Source organism: Chrysochloris asiatica, unplaced genomic scaffold (genome assembly GCF_000296735.1).
Source record: "Chrysochloris asiatica unplaced genomic scaffold, ChrAsi1.0 scaffold00007, whole genome shotgun sequence".
Lineage (NCBI taxonomy): Eukaryota > Metazoa > Chordata > Mammalia > Afrosoricida > Chrysochloridae > Chrysochloris > Chrysochloris asiatica.
Genome location: NW_006408525.1, coordinates 39356293 through 39369608, shown reverse-complemented (window position 1 = coordinate 39369608; position 13316 = coordinate 39356293). Strand labels below are relative to the sequence as shown.

Sequence of the window (13316 nt, the reverse complement as noted above, 5' to 3'; positions counted from 1 at the left end):
TAGTTTCGAACTGCTGACTTTGCGGTTCGCAGCCCGATTCATAACCACTACGCTACCAGAGCTCCTTGTGAGTTAGAACTGCCAACCTTGTGGTTCAAACCGACTTTGCAGTCTAGCGCATTACCCCGCAGTGCCACACCAGGATTCCCTATAATTCACTTCTATTCTGCTATAGGGCACATCTCCCTCAGACTTTTGTGCTCGTGTTAGGAAAAACTTCTTGTTAAAACCAGAGGGGCTGTACCTCCACTGGGCTGTTTTTCTGAGGGTCAGAATGGGGCCAGCAGCAGGGGCCATGTGGGGCTAGACTTCTCCAGGAAAGGTCCCGGGCAACTTGAGTAGCAGGTACCGAAACAAACTCTGGCTGGGCCACGGGGAGACCTCCAGGGCCACCAGTTAAAAACATGCAGCAAAACAGTGGCCATCAATATGGTGCCAACTCATGGCAACGCTGCGTATGTCAGAGGACAAGTGTGCTCCACAGGTCTTTCTTCTGAACCACCTTGGGTGGACTCAAACCTCCAACCTTTCATTTAGAAGCCCATAAAGACATTTGAACTGCAAGGTCGGCGGTTCAAGCTCACCAGCTGCTCCTTGGAAACCCTATACAGTGTCGCTGTGGGTTGGAACCAACTCAATGGCACTTAACAATAACAACAACTGTTAATGGCCTGCACGTCTCCAAGGGCCACGTGATCACATGGCCTCACTTTACCCATCTGAGCTCCAGGAGGCCTCCACCTACCCAGCTCCTTCTCCCCAGCATGTGGTCTACACACTTCCCCTCCAGGTCACATCTGTCCAGCGATCACAGTACACCGTGTTTCTGGTTTCTCTTCACAGGTCACATAGCTGAGGGTTTATCTCCAGCTCTACACGCCAGGAGCTGGCATCCCACACTAAAGCCAGCTGACGGAGTACAGAGCGCACGCTTGCAAAGTACGGAACAGTCCGGAGACCTGTCCAAGTCCAAGGTGGCTGCAACCAGTTGAGAAGCATCTGTAAAGCCTGCGCTGGTTTACAGCTGTTTGCCTAAGCGTTCCCTAAGTGCATCCCTAAGAGAGAAGCTCAATGTCACATCTGTGCCAAATCACCCAGAGAGAAAAACAGGATCTGAGTTACATTTTGTAATGTATCGCATGCTTTTTTTTTTTTTGTCATCTTATTTTGTCTCCTCTAAGGAGCTCTGGTAACGTAGTGGTTACAAGTCGGACTGCTAATCTCAGAGCCAGCAATTTGAAACTACCAGCTGTTCCATAGGAGAAAGATGAGGCTCCTGTAAAGATTTATAGCCTCAGAAATCCTATGCAGGGTTGCTATGAATCGGAACTGACTCCACTAGGAATCCTGGGGTGGTGCTGTGAGATAATGTGCTGAACCACAAGGTCAGTTTGAATCTCAACTTCGGTGGTTCAAATTCACCAGCCACTCCTTGGAAACCCTATACAGGGTCACTATAAGTTGGAGTCGACTTGACGACACTTGACAACAACAATAAGTATGAGATCGGAGTCCTGGTGTGGCACTTAGGTAAGTACTCGGCTGCTAACCACCAGGTCAGTGGTTCAGACCTACCAGCTGCTCCTTGGAAACCCTATACAGGATTGCTATGAGTTAAAACTGACTGAAAGGCAACAACCGTGTAAGGTTTAGCATCATAATGTCATTAGGGTCTAGTCCTAATGCGAATATTCCCAGAATCCCAGTGTTTCAGTGTTTTCAAGGAACCTCAGAAGTCCAAGGCCACCAGGAAGAGTACAAATCAACCCCTCACCACCTCCTGCAGCTCAGGGCAGCTTAGGGCAGCGTTGGCAAGCTCGGGGTGTCCAAAAGCTCCCCAGGTCAGCTCTGGAAGAGGGCGGTGTACTCAGGCACACAGGCCTGTTGCCATCTCAGGGCTAGTTGTGCCAATCCCAGCCCAGGTTGTGAACTTGGAGAAAGCAGCGACCCTAGAAAACTTCACCAACAGACGCCAGCTATTCCAGACCTCAAACGCTGCCTAAGTGGTCCTGGGAGTTTCTGAAAGCTTGAATGAAGATTTGAAAAACAAGACAAAACTGTACTTTTCCTGTTTCTACAATTCACTGTGATGCTTAGGACAGGCATGTCATTAGATGGAGGCACCCTGGCTTTTCTTGGTCCCTTCTTCCATTAAAAACAACACAAAAACAGTTTTTCCCTAAAAATTAGACTTTATGACTGCATTGGTATAAAGGTGAATCTATAAATATTATATTAAACTCTTTCCTCCCTACTAAAAGTTCATGTTCCCATTCCAACTAAAAAGAACCATAGTAGAATTTTCACGGGCCTCTAAGTCTTGTGGTCACTGGTGCTATGTCTGGTGGGCCCTTTTGGTCATGAGAAGGTGAGGCCAAGCATTTGTTTACGAAGAGAGACGGCAGAGACTCTTCAAGGCCCAGAGCAACAGACAACTTTGCAGATTCTGTTGCCCGTATGAAAAAATTTCCTTCTTCTTCAATGCATCTTCAGCTAGTCCAGGCTCTGAAGGGTGTTTGTAAAAGTGCCTGACAGAACAGACTGAGCAGCAATAAAGAGACCCTATCCTAGGACCCCAAGGGCCGCCAGGGGACGCACTCCAAACTGAACATCCAGGGCTTCAGAGCTCGTATTGATGGGACTGGAGGTGGGCAGCTAAGCTGACCGATAGTGGGTCATAGGGCAATGGGACAGGATGTGTCCTAGCCTCTGAGGACATTTTGCTTGTCAGTTACCTGGGGAAAGTCAGGAATCAAAGAGGTGAAGGGTAGGTAGGAAAATAATTGGCGGCATTTGGGTCTGGGGAGCAGGGGGACTGTCCTTCTCCAACTGGAGCAGCAAACTCTTGGCTATCTTGTATTTCACCAAGATCCATTCTATTAAAGTTCTGTTTCTCAACCAGGACCAGTTCCCCACCTCCTCTCCAGTGTGCAGTGCTGTTGTTATTAAGTGCTGTTGAATCATTTCCGACTCGTAGAGATCTTGTATAGCTTTTCAAGGAGCAGCTAGTGACTTTGAACCCCTGACCTTCTGCTTCAAACTGACCTTGCAGTCCATTACTGATCCTACAGTGCCACACCAGGACTCCTTGGAGACATTTATGTCTGTCACAACTATGAAGGGTTGGTAGGATGCTGTGTTGTTGTTGTTAATTGCCACTGAGTCAATTCCAACTCATAGCGACCCTGTGCAGGGTTTCTGAGGAGCAGCTAGTGAGTTTGAACTGACAATCTTGTTGGTTCGCAGCCCAGTGTTTGTTCTACAACACCCACACCAGGAGTCCAGGTAAGATGCTTGTTGCTGTTGTTGTTGTTGTTAAGTGCCATCTAGTCAATTTCAACTCATAGCGACGCTGTGTACAGTGTCCATGGAGCAGATGGTGAGTTTCAACCACCGCCCTTGCAGTTCAAACTGACTGACCTTGAAGTCCAGTGCTTATCCTACAGCACTACACCAAGACTCCTAGTAAGATGCTACTGAGATGCTATTAAACATCCCACAGTGCACAGGACATCTCCCATAAAGCAAAACATTGTTGTGTGTCATTGAGTTCTTTCTGACTCATAGCGACCCTGTCTAGGATTTCTGAGGCTGTAAATCTTTATGGGAGCAGAAAGCCTCATCTTTTTCCCTCAGAACAGCTGGTGGATTCAAACTGCTGACCTTGCAGTTAGCAGCCCAGCCCATTGTGCCACCAGGGGGGCTTTATTTGCCAAAAGGTCCACTGTGCTGAAGTTGAAAGGGAAACCTTGCATTAGAACTATAGAACCACCAGGCAATCCTCACACGTTCTACCAAAGGCCTGGCCTCCTCAAAGCGAGCCCCGCTCTGGTAGCGTAGTGGTTACGAATCGGGCTGCAAACCTTAAGGTCAGCGGTTCGAATCTACCAGCCTCTCCGCGGGAGAAAGATGAGCCTTTCTACTCCCATAAGGATTTACACCCTTGGAAACCCTGTACAGGGTCGCTATGGGTCGGAACCGACTCGACGGCACTTAACAACAACAACCATCAGAAGCTTTGGGTCTGGTTTGTTCATTCCTGTAGCCTCAGTCCCTAGAACAACGATCTACCATAGTTGGTCACATCAATAAATACTTGTTGACTGAATGCATTTCCCTCATTCTGTAACTGTGACATAGGGCTTTTGTGTGACGACATGACACTTCTTTCATCAGATTACACTCCCTATGTAGTCACCAAAAAATTAACACTGGCTTTCTGTACAAGGGTGAGATCTAGAGTGTACCTCCCACCTCACACTCTCTCCATTTCTACTTTCAGGTATTCATTCACAGTGAATTTTTACATAACTTTACTACTCCCTGCAGCCCAACATTCCATAATTCACTGGAATGCAGGTTTAAGGGATTCTGCCCTTGGCTCAGAGTGTCTTCAGGGAATTATCTCTGACCTAAAGGAAGATGTATATTTCTCCTAGGAATCAAGTGCTGGACTATGTGGAGTCTGGGCTGGAATGCCTGGCTGGGGTCCTGAGAACATGAAGCATGAGCATTCGTTTCTTGCATAGGTACCTTAACGATATTCTTGAGTTGGGCTCCGAGGGAATTGTAGGGAACAAATACTAGACACACAGAAACATATCTGGACGGTGAGAAGTCTCCTCCCAAGTTTGCTTTGCGTGGATTCATGTGGGGGGAAGGGCTGATTTCACACCAAAAGTTATCCTAAGAGGGGCTAATTTGGTGTCATGGTACAGTGCTGATGAAATTCCCCCAGCAGGGCCTGTGTGATCACCTGACTACCCTCTAGGTCACCTCTGAGCCCCTAAGTTATCAAGAACATATGATTTTATTTGGGTGCCGTGGTTGACTATAGGTGCAAACACAGATCTCAAATGAGAAGCATGTGCGCCATTCCAGGTGATGTAATTTGACAGCTTGCTGAGTTATTTGTGCACTGTGCAACCCAGCCCGTGAACTTGGCCCCTCTCGATGACACCAAGCCAGTCCTATAAAAAGCAGCTCATCTGGCCCTCTTCCCAGACTCCAGGCTGCATGCTGTGCTCTTATTAACTAACACACCTGCTCCTGAGTGTACAAGGCTGACCTGAAGCTCCTGGGAGCCCCACAGCCTACCCAGCCCCTACCCTACGCTGACCACCAGAGCTCTTTATTTACCCTTTCTTTCCCTGGGCATGACTCTGTCCCTCCCCCCGGATGTGAGGATGCCGACAGGGTTCCATCAAGACACTTTGTTCTAACTGGACTGTGTCCTTTATTAAAACTCATTCAGCTAATGGGCAAGAACCTTTGGAACTAGGAAATCTTTCTCTAACCAGACCCAAGCCTCTGAGCATGTGAACAAATGCCCTGTGGAAAGTCCCCCTTGTTAACGAATACAGGAGGGAGTCCCCATCTGAATTAGCAGAAAGTTTGCATTGTAAGTTCTGGTCACATAACCCCAATGGCACTGCTTTCAGAAGGCACACCACAGCCAAGTTCTTTGCCAAGAAGTTGGCCTCTTGGATCTACTTAATGGGGAGATCAGAGTGACGGTGAGACCTTCCTTCTGTCTTTCTGAAAAGTGGAGCACCCAGGAACCCACCCATTTTAGAAGCTTCCTCATCAGAAGAATGTTCTTTCCTAGGAATTCAATCATCACCCACTGACCTGGGGTGGTCACCTCCCCTCCAGGGCAAACAGGCATCTAGACTCTTTTCTTGGGACCATCTGTCTCTACACAGTCCCCTTAGTACATCTGTCTGCCCCCAAGAACAGATTAGTTAGGGCTCAAATGATCTATCCCGTACCCTCTGCTTGGCCCAGGCCAGGAGAGGAGCCGCTGCTACCCTCCTTTCCCTGTTTTCTCTTCAGCAGGGAGTTTCTAGATGAGGGAAATGATGACATGCTTGGCTGTTAAGTGGAAGGCTGGTGAGTTGAGTCCATCCCGAATCCCACAAGAAAGTGTGGTACAGTGAATTCACACAGTGTGGTTCTTCTATCCGGTCTTTGTGACTGCCAACAGATAACTGCGTGGGACCCCGCAAATACAGGGACTCTCATTCGGCGGTTGGTTTGTTTTGCCATCATCTCAGAGAAACATAAACAGATGATAGGAGGACCATCGAGAAAGAAGAGCCATGAACACAGCCTAGCCTTGGAACCTTGAGACTTTTGCATAGAGACGCTGCGGCAGCAGAACAGGAGACCCAGAGCTGCAGATTCCGGGCCCACAGACAGAGTGGGGCTGAGTGCCTTCAGGCAGGAAGCTGACTTGCAGAACGACGTGCCTTTTGGGCATTTATCAACAGTGCTAAAAGAGCAGAGCCAGGAGCTGTTAACCTCAGGGTCGGCAGTTTGAAACTACCAGCTGTCCCGTGGGAGAAAGATGAGGCTTTCTGCTCCCGTAAAGATTTACAGCCTCGGAAACCCTGTACAGGGTCACTATGAGTCAGAACTGACTCCACGGCACATCACAACAATAAAAGAGCAGAGCAGAGACCAAGGGGCCACACAGCTGGCCGGAGGAAGAGAAAAGCGAGGCATGCCTGATTGCAGAGCTGCTGTATTCGGAGCTGTCTCGGATCTTGAATTGTACCCTCTTCCCCTCCCTAAACGCCATCATTGTGAGCATTGGCTGTGAATTCCGTGTGACCACTGCAATGGCCGCTGCAATCGATTCTCAAACACGGCAGACAATGAGGGATGGTTGATGACAGAATTGGATAAAGAGGGCTGGAGGGTGGAGGCATGTCTGACCTCTACCTCAGAGGCCTCGACCTTGGGCTGATGATACTGAGTCTCCTCCTCTTCCTTATAAAGCAGGGAGGGGGAGCTCAGACATGGCCCCTACACCACTTTTGCAATCAGTCTTTGAACCCTTTAAGGAATACAGTTCTTCTCTAACACCTATGGAGTCACCAGCCAACGATTTGATGCCAACTAGTTTGGTTTTGTTGTTTCCCTTCAGCAGACATGGCCATCACTCACAGATAGAGGAAGTGAGGGCCATCCCCAACCCCCCATTCACTCAGACATTTTCCCAGAGGATGGCTTGGTGGAAGCCCCAAGACACTAATTATTTTAATTAGCACATGCAATTGCCTTACAGGCTGCAATCAGAGTTCTAGCAGTAGCTGGGCACGCTTGACTGCCTTTTGACTTGGATCTTCTTTCTTCCCATTTCCTCCCTTACGACATTTTCTCCTCAGAAAGACCCATCTGGGCCAGGAATCCTTAGGGCTTCCCAATGCTCTCTTTCATTCCTGCTGGTCCCTCCACTTCCAGTCAGCTAACCATCTTCACACAAAGGCAGACAATGTGCCAGCTCTGGCCACCCAACCATCCACATTTTCCTTGCTTTAATTCCCAAAGTCCTGAGATAATTTGGGACTCATACCTTAACAAGGCAGTGCTGGTGATGTTGACAGGGACTCTGCTGGGCCAATAAGCCAGAGCTGGAACTCGGTGTCCTCCTTCCCACGTGGTCTGCTTGGCTGGGCTTCCCCCTGTGAGAGGAAGGGAGACAGGTGCTTTATGGGTAGCAATAACTCAGCATGTCTCTGGGGAGACAGCCAGTCTCCAAGAGTCTCCAGTCACCTCAATAAAAGAATGACTTCTCTTAATAAACAGAGAAAATTGGAAAACTTTACCCAACTTATTTTTCAATAAATGATTTTATTTTACTGGACTGAACATATGTAAATTTGGATAGTGCCCCCGCTCCCATGCCCTCCATCACTCTTTATGGAATCCTATCATTTATTTTTTCCACAATACTTTTATCCCCTGACATTATCTTGTTTGTGGATTTACTCGGTTCTTGTCTGTCTTTACATCATGAGAACAGGTACTTCATCAATCTCTTTCTCTCTAAACAGCACCTGAAATATGGCCAGGGCTTCTAACTGGTGTTTCCTGGTTCACTCATGGCTGACAAATCAAAACCTGAATGGACCCGAGTTTGTAAAATGTGGGTGAACCAGGACAACAACTTAAACAGGAAAACTTACAGGCTGACAGCTCTATGGAAACTTAACAAGGGCAGTATGCATGTTGCATAGCAACCAAATCTGTTGACAGGCACAAGTGAAAACAATCGAGTCCTGCTCAAAGATGGCGCGGCCGGTCGTCTGCCACTTTGAAGGTGTGCCGTTCCTCTCCACAGTCCTGGCCGTGATCCGGTCTCTCACATCGGGATCCTGAGAGGACTCGCTAAACGTCTTCCCAGTCTCCTATTCCGGAACTTCATTCAACCCACAATTTTCCCCATTCTAGTTATCATCTCAGATCACCCAAGTTTGGTCTGCTCTAGTTTTGCTTCATCGGCTATGACTGAACTAGTTCAAAGTCTTGGATATAGTAGATGTTTAACAAATATTTGTTGAATAAATACATCTGTCATCCTCTTCTGAGCATAGTGTTGAGGATGAACAAATACAATTAAGTGAAAAAAAGAGAAAATTGGAAAACTTCCCCCAGCTATTTAATTTACCCAGTGACTAACCACTAGTCTGGCATCCATTTTATTACTTTATTTTACTATGCTTTTCCTTGAGTTAATGAGTTGTTTTAATGTTGTGGAGACAGTAATAGCTCTGGCCTCTTAGGGAGGCAGTAAGAATAGAGGTGCAATCTATGAATTTTCCACTTTGGCAATTAAAGGAATTATTTTTGCAACTTCTTAGTCAAAAGGGACCACCAGGGTAATGATGGTCAGCAGGCTGAAAGAGGTAAGGTCATGTTTGATGGAAACATCCTGAAGACATGTTGCACTGAATTAATCATGACCACTTCTACCCCCACCCACACATACCCCACCCTCATGCTGGTTGAGCCAGAGGCCAAGGATTCCACAAAGTTAGCGTGTAGAAAGCCCTGCCAAGGCAAACACATACCGCGGTCATGCAACGTCCCCATGTTTGGCTGGAGCGAAGAAGAAAAGCAATTACGAGGAGGGGAGTGGAAAACAAGACAAAGGCTGCTGTCAGCCTGAACTCACACTGCCACACGGAACCTTTGATGTCCTTGGCCCAGCACGCCACACCAGAAAATGCTCAGCATTCTTGCAACTTTCTCATCACCAGCTTTGGGGACCTCCAAGTGTCAAAGTACAAACAAATCACAAAACTCATGTCATATGGACTGTTTAGGAGCTCTGGTGTCACAGTGGTTAAGCACTCGACTGATAACCCAAGGGTCATCGTTTTGAACTCACCAGCCACTCCATGGCAGACAATGTGGCAGTCTGTTTCCATAAAAACATTCAACCTTGGAAACCCTGTGGGGCCGTTCTACTTTGTCTTCTAAGGTGACCATGCATTGAAATGGATTTGGTGACGGCAATAGTTTGGTTTGTGTTGTATGGAGACTGCTTGTGTTTAAGGGTGCAGATCTCACAATACCAACTGGAGTTTCTGCAGGCTGAGGAAAGAGCTTTGATCTAACCCGACGTTTCTCAAATACGTTCTTCTCATTGCAAGCCATGTCTCCATAAATACACAGAGAACTCACTCCCGATTATTCACGCACATGGAACAGAGGACTCAGAAGTGCACAAGCATAAAACGCATTTCCAAGTGGCTTTGGAATGCGTGCCTTATGCTCCAGCTGAAGGACAAAGAGCAGGGAGGAAGGACCGACCATGCTGCTGCTGGAGAATGGCACCCCTGCCAGGGACATTGCGTGGATGCTTGTGGTGTGGGCAGATGAAAATGGTGAGCCTGTTTGTTTGCACGTCCCTGGTGTACAAAATCCAAACAGACTTGCTTAACCTTTGAGGCCAGATGCTAAGGAAGGATGAAACTTCAGTTCAAAGAAAAAAAACATTCGCTCTGAAGGTCAACCGGAAGGCAGGAACCGTGTGGGCAAAGAGCAGGGAAAACACACAGGGTTTGGTCTCTACCCCCAGGATGTTTCCGGAAGGTCAAAACAAAAAGCCAAGTTCACTGCCATGGAGCCAATTCTGACTCATAGTGACCGTGTGTGTGTGTAGAGTTGAATTGCTTCATTGTTGTTGTTGTTGTTAAGTGCCATGGAGTTGGTTCCGAATCACAGTGACATTCTGTAGGGGTTCCGAGAAGTGGCTGGTGGGTTTGAACCGCCAACTTGCAGTTAGGAATCCAGTGCTGATCCTACAGTGTCAAGCAAGTAAATAATAAACTAATTATAATAATATATAATATACAATTATGGCATTATAGGGTAAGCACTGGACCACAAAATCAGTTGAAACTCACCAGTCACCCCTCAGAAACACTATACAGGATCACTATGGGTCAGAACCGACTTGAGGGCACTTAACAATAACTCTCAGACAGAGGTTTTCCTCCTGGTTCTCCCCCACGATCATGACCCATTTGACACTCTCTGGTCTCTTTAGTCCAACTACTTCTGCTTAGTAGACACAGGCCAGAGAGACTGACTCCCCATTCAGGGCCAAGAGCTACTTAGTTGCCCTCAAACACTAATGCTGCAGGGTCAGTGCTGGGAGGCTGACGGGGTCACAGGTACCAGCACACAACGTGGTCATCCTTGGAGATGCCATCAGCAGCTGCCTTGCCACACACCATCCATGCCCATGAGGAGCCCAAACAGTGAGGTGACTTGCATCCGATTCTCTGGCTTGCTTCTCATCCAAAGAGACCGTGAGTCCCCTCGTTGAGAATGGAAGTTAGGCCAGGAAAGAGCCGGCTTCCACAGGCAGGGCCAGCGCATCAAGGTAGACACAGTTCTTGAAGTACTTCCTGGTGACCCCAAGTATCCTGTTAATTGTTGTTGTTGTTGCTGTTAACAACCACCGAGTCGGTTCCAACTCAGAGACCCTGTCTGTATAAGGTTTACAAGGAGCGGCCGGTGAGTGTGAACTGCTGATCTTGAGGTTCAAACCGACCTTGAGACCCAGCGCTGATCTTCCAGCCCCACCGCAGGCCTGCACCCTATTAGTAACCACAGTAATGAGCATGCTGGGCCACCTCTCCACTGACATCTGTCTCTGGGAACCCACCAGGGTCACCCTCTGCTCACTCCCATCTTCCTGCAGAGCTGCTTGGATCAGACTAGTGATCAGGAGTGCAGGTCCAGATGGCCAGACAGTATGGACAGGACCCAGACTTCTTCAGAGGAAATTCAGGCAATATCGGACACCACCTACAAACACGACTTGAGTGTTCACAGGCACGTTGATGGCTGGGAGCAGGCAGCTCAGGTCACCAGCAGTCCATTGGAGAGGCATCTGAGTCACTTCCATGTGGCCCCCGATTGGTTCAGACATAAACAGACCTTTGATGTGCAGACCCTCAGTGAGGGGCTGTGTTCCTCCACACCCTCCCTCCTGCCACCCCCTCTTCCTTCTGGTAAAAGGAAAACACTGGGAAATTCCAAGGAAAGGCCCCAGGCCTAACATTTCCTGGCTCTCTGAGACACGTAGTGCTTCAGAGGGAGCTAAAGTGGGTGCGGAAGGATCCGGAAGGATCTGGAAGCCCGGGCTTGTGCCTGAGTTCTAAGCTGGACAGGAGCTGGGCTGCTGCCCAAGTAGGTGCTCATCTATTCTCCCAGTCAACAGCGGTGGGATTCTGGCTGGAGGGCAGATTCTGGGACATTGTGTTAGGTACACTGAGACTTCCGGGCTGAGACCCCACAGCTGAGGTCCCTGCCTTCAGGAAGCTTCTGCCCGTGGCTTCCTAGAACTGCTGTATGTGTGTGTGGGTGCTTTAAGAACAGAAATGGAGGTTGTCACAGTTGAGGAGGCTGGAAGGCTGAATTCAGGGCGCTGACTCTGGGGAAAGTCTTTGTCTTCTTTGGTTTCAGTTTTCCCAGCATGCCTCAGTGCCTTGACCATATGGGTCAGAACCGACTTGGGGTACTTAACAACAATCTCTGCATTGAATCTGCTCTTTGTGGAACTCAGACGTGATTAGATTCATGTTAATGACCAGGTCTCATTGACACAACCAACAAAATCCTAACTCCAAATGGGATCACTTCCATAGCTCAAGAGGTCAGGACCTCAACACAATTCAGCCCATAACACGTTCTAATGGGGGAGCCCCACAGTCAGCCAGTTACAGGCACTGGTCAGTCATCTGGTCCAACAAAATTGTACTGGGCACCTCCTTTATGTCCAAAAATAGAACACCTGTGGAAATGCTGACACCACGTACACTCACCCTGAGTCGATTTGTTAAATAAAAACTGGGATGACAAACCGGATCCGTTACAGGAGAGGTGGGAGAGCGGAGTGGAATCAGGTTCACCTTTTCCTTCAGATGGGGCCAACCAGCCACCTTCTGAGGGTTGTATGTGACTGTCTGCACTGAGGTAGCAGGTCCTGGGCGAGAGCCTTTTCTACTTACCCTGTGTCCAGTCTCTGACCTGCCAAAGAGCACCTCCGAGATGTCCAGCCCATCCAGATGCCGATCCTTGGGCAGGCTGGCCTGGGCTAGGGCCACGACGGTGGGAAAGATGTCCAGCACACTGGAGGAAGAACAAGACCGCATTGGTCCCAGGCTGCTTTGCGATTATTTCAATGGCCACGTTGTGGTCAAACCCCACCCAAACCAGCCCCAAATCTAGCACTGACAGGCTCTCCCGTGTGGCCTTCTTTCTCTGGCTTCTGCCCCTCCAAGAGGCAGAGTGCTGCGATGGTTCAAGCCCCCCACTCTGCCTCTTGCTATCTGGCTTCCCAACGCCTCGATCTTCTACTTTCCAAACTGGGCCTCGTCATAATAGTGCCTGCTTTCCAGGAGGGTTGTAGAGATGAAACTCAAAACTCAGGTAAGATGTTTAGGTGAAAGTCTGGGACTTGGAATGTATTCACTGAATGTTTGCTTTGTAATTAATTACAGGACTGAGCTCTTTCTCTAAGATCTAAGGAGCTCTCCACAAGCCAACAGCCACTCATTCGGAGGGAGCACTGAATGGAAGAGTCTGCAAAGGAATGAGCATTTCCATTTCCAGTTCCTGGTTCTCTGTGGTAAATGTTTACGCTCAGTTTAGAATACCATGATACAGTCCATCTTTCTTCCATTTTTTGTTTGTTTGTTTAACTTCTTTTCCCTCATTCCACAATAGTAAATGTTTGTTGTTGATCAAATTAGCACACACACACAAATTGTCCCATCACTCCAAGGCAACCACTGACAACATTTAGATGAGTCTCATTCATGAGTCCTGGTGTCGCTGTAGGATAATGCGCTCGACCAAGATGTCAGTTTGATCTGAAAGGTCAGCAGTTCAAACCCACCAGCTGCTCCTCAGAAACCCTACACAGGGTCGCTGTGGGTCAGAGCCTACTCGATAGCACTTAACAACAACTACAACAACAATAGTGGTGATGGTGGTTATGTGCCATGTGT

The 13316-nt window shown here is 48.2% G+C and overlaps 1 protein-coding gene across 1 annotated transcript in view; it reads right to left on the bottom strand.

The window, feature by feature from the left end:
• The window catches only part of ARSG (arylsulfatase G), a 94839-nt gene that overhangs the window by 15422 nt on the left and 66101 nt on the right, over positions 1-13316 (bottom strand). Inside the window, exon 8 of the mRNA XM_006833736.1 lies at positions 7361-7469. Within this exon, the coding sequence (XP_006833799.1) occupies positions 7361-7469 (109 nt within the window). The remainder of the gene's footprint in view (positions 1-7360; positions 7470-13316) is intronic.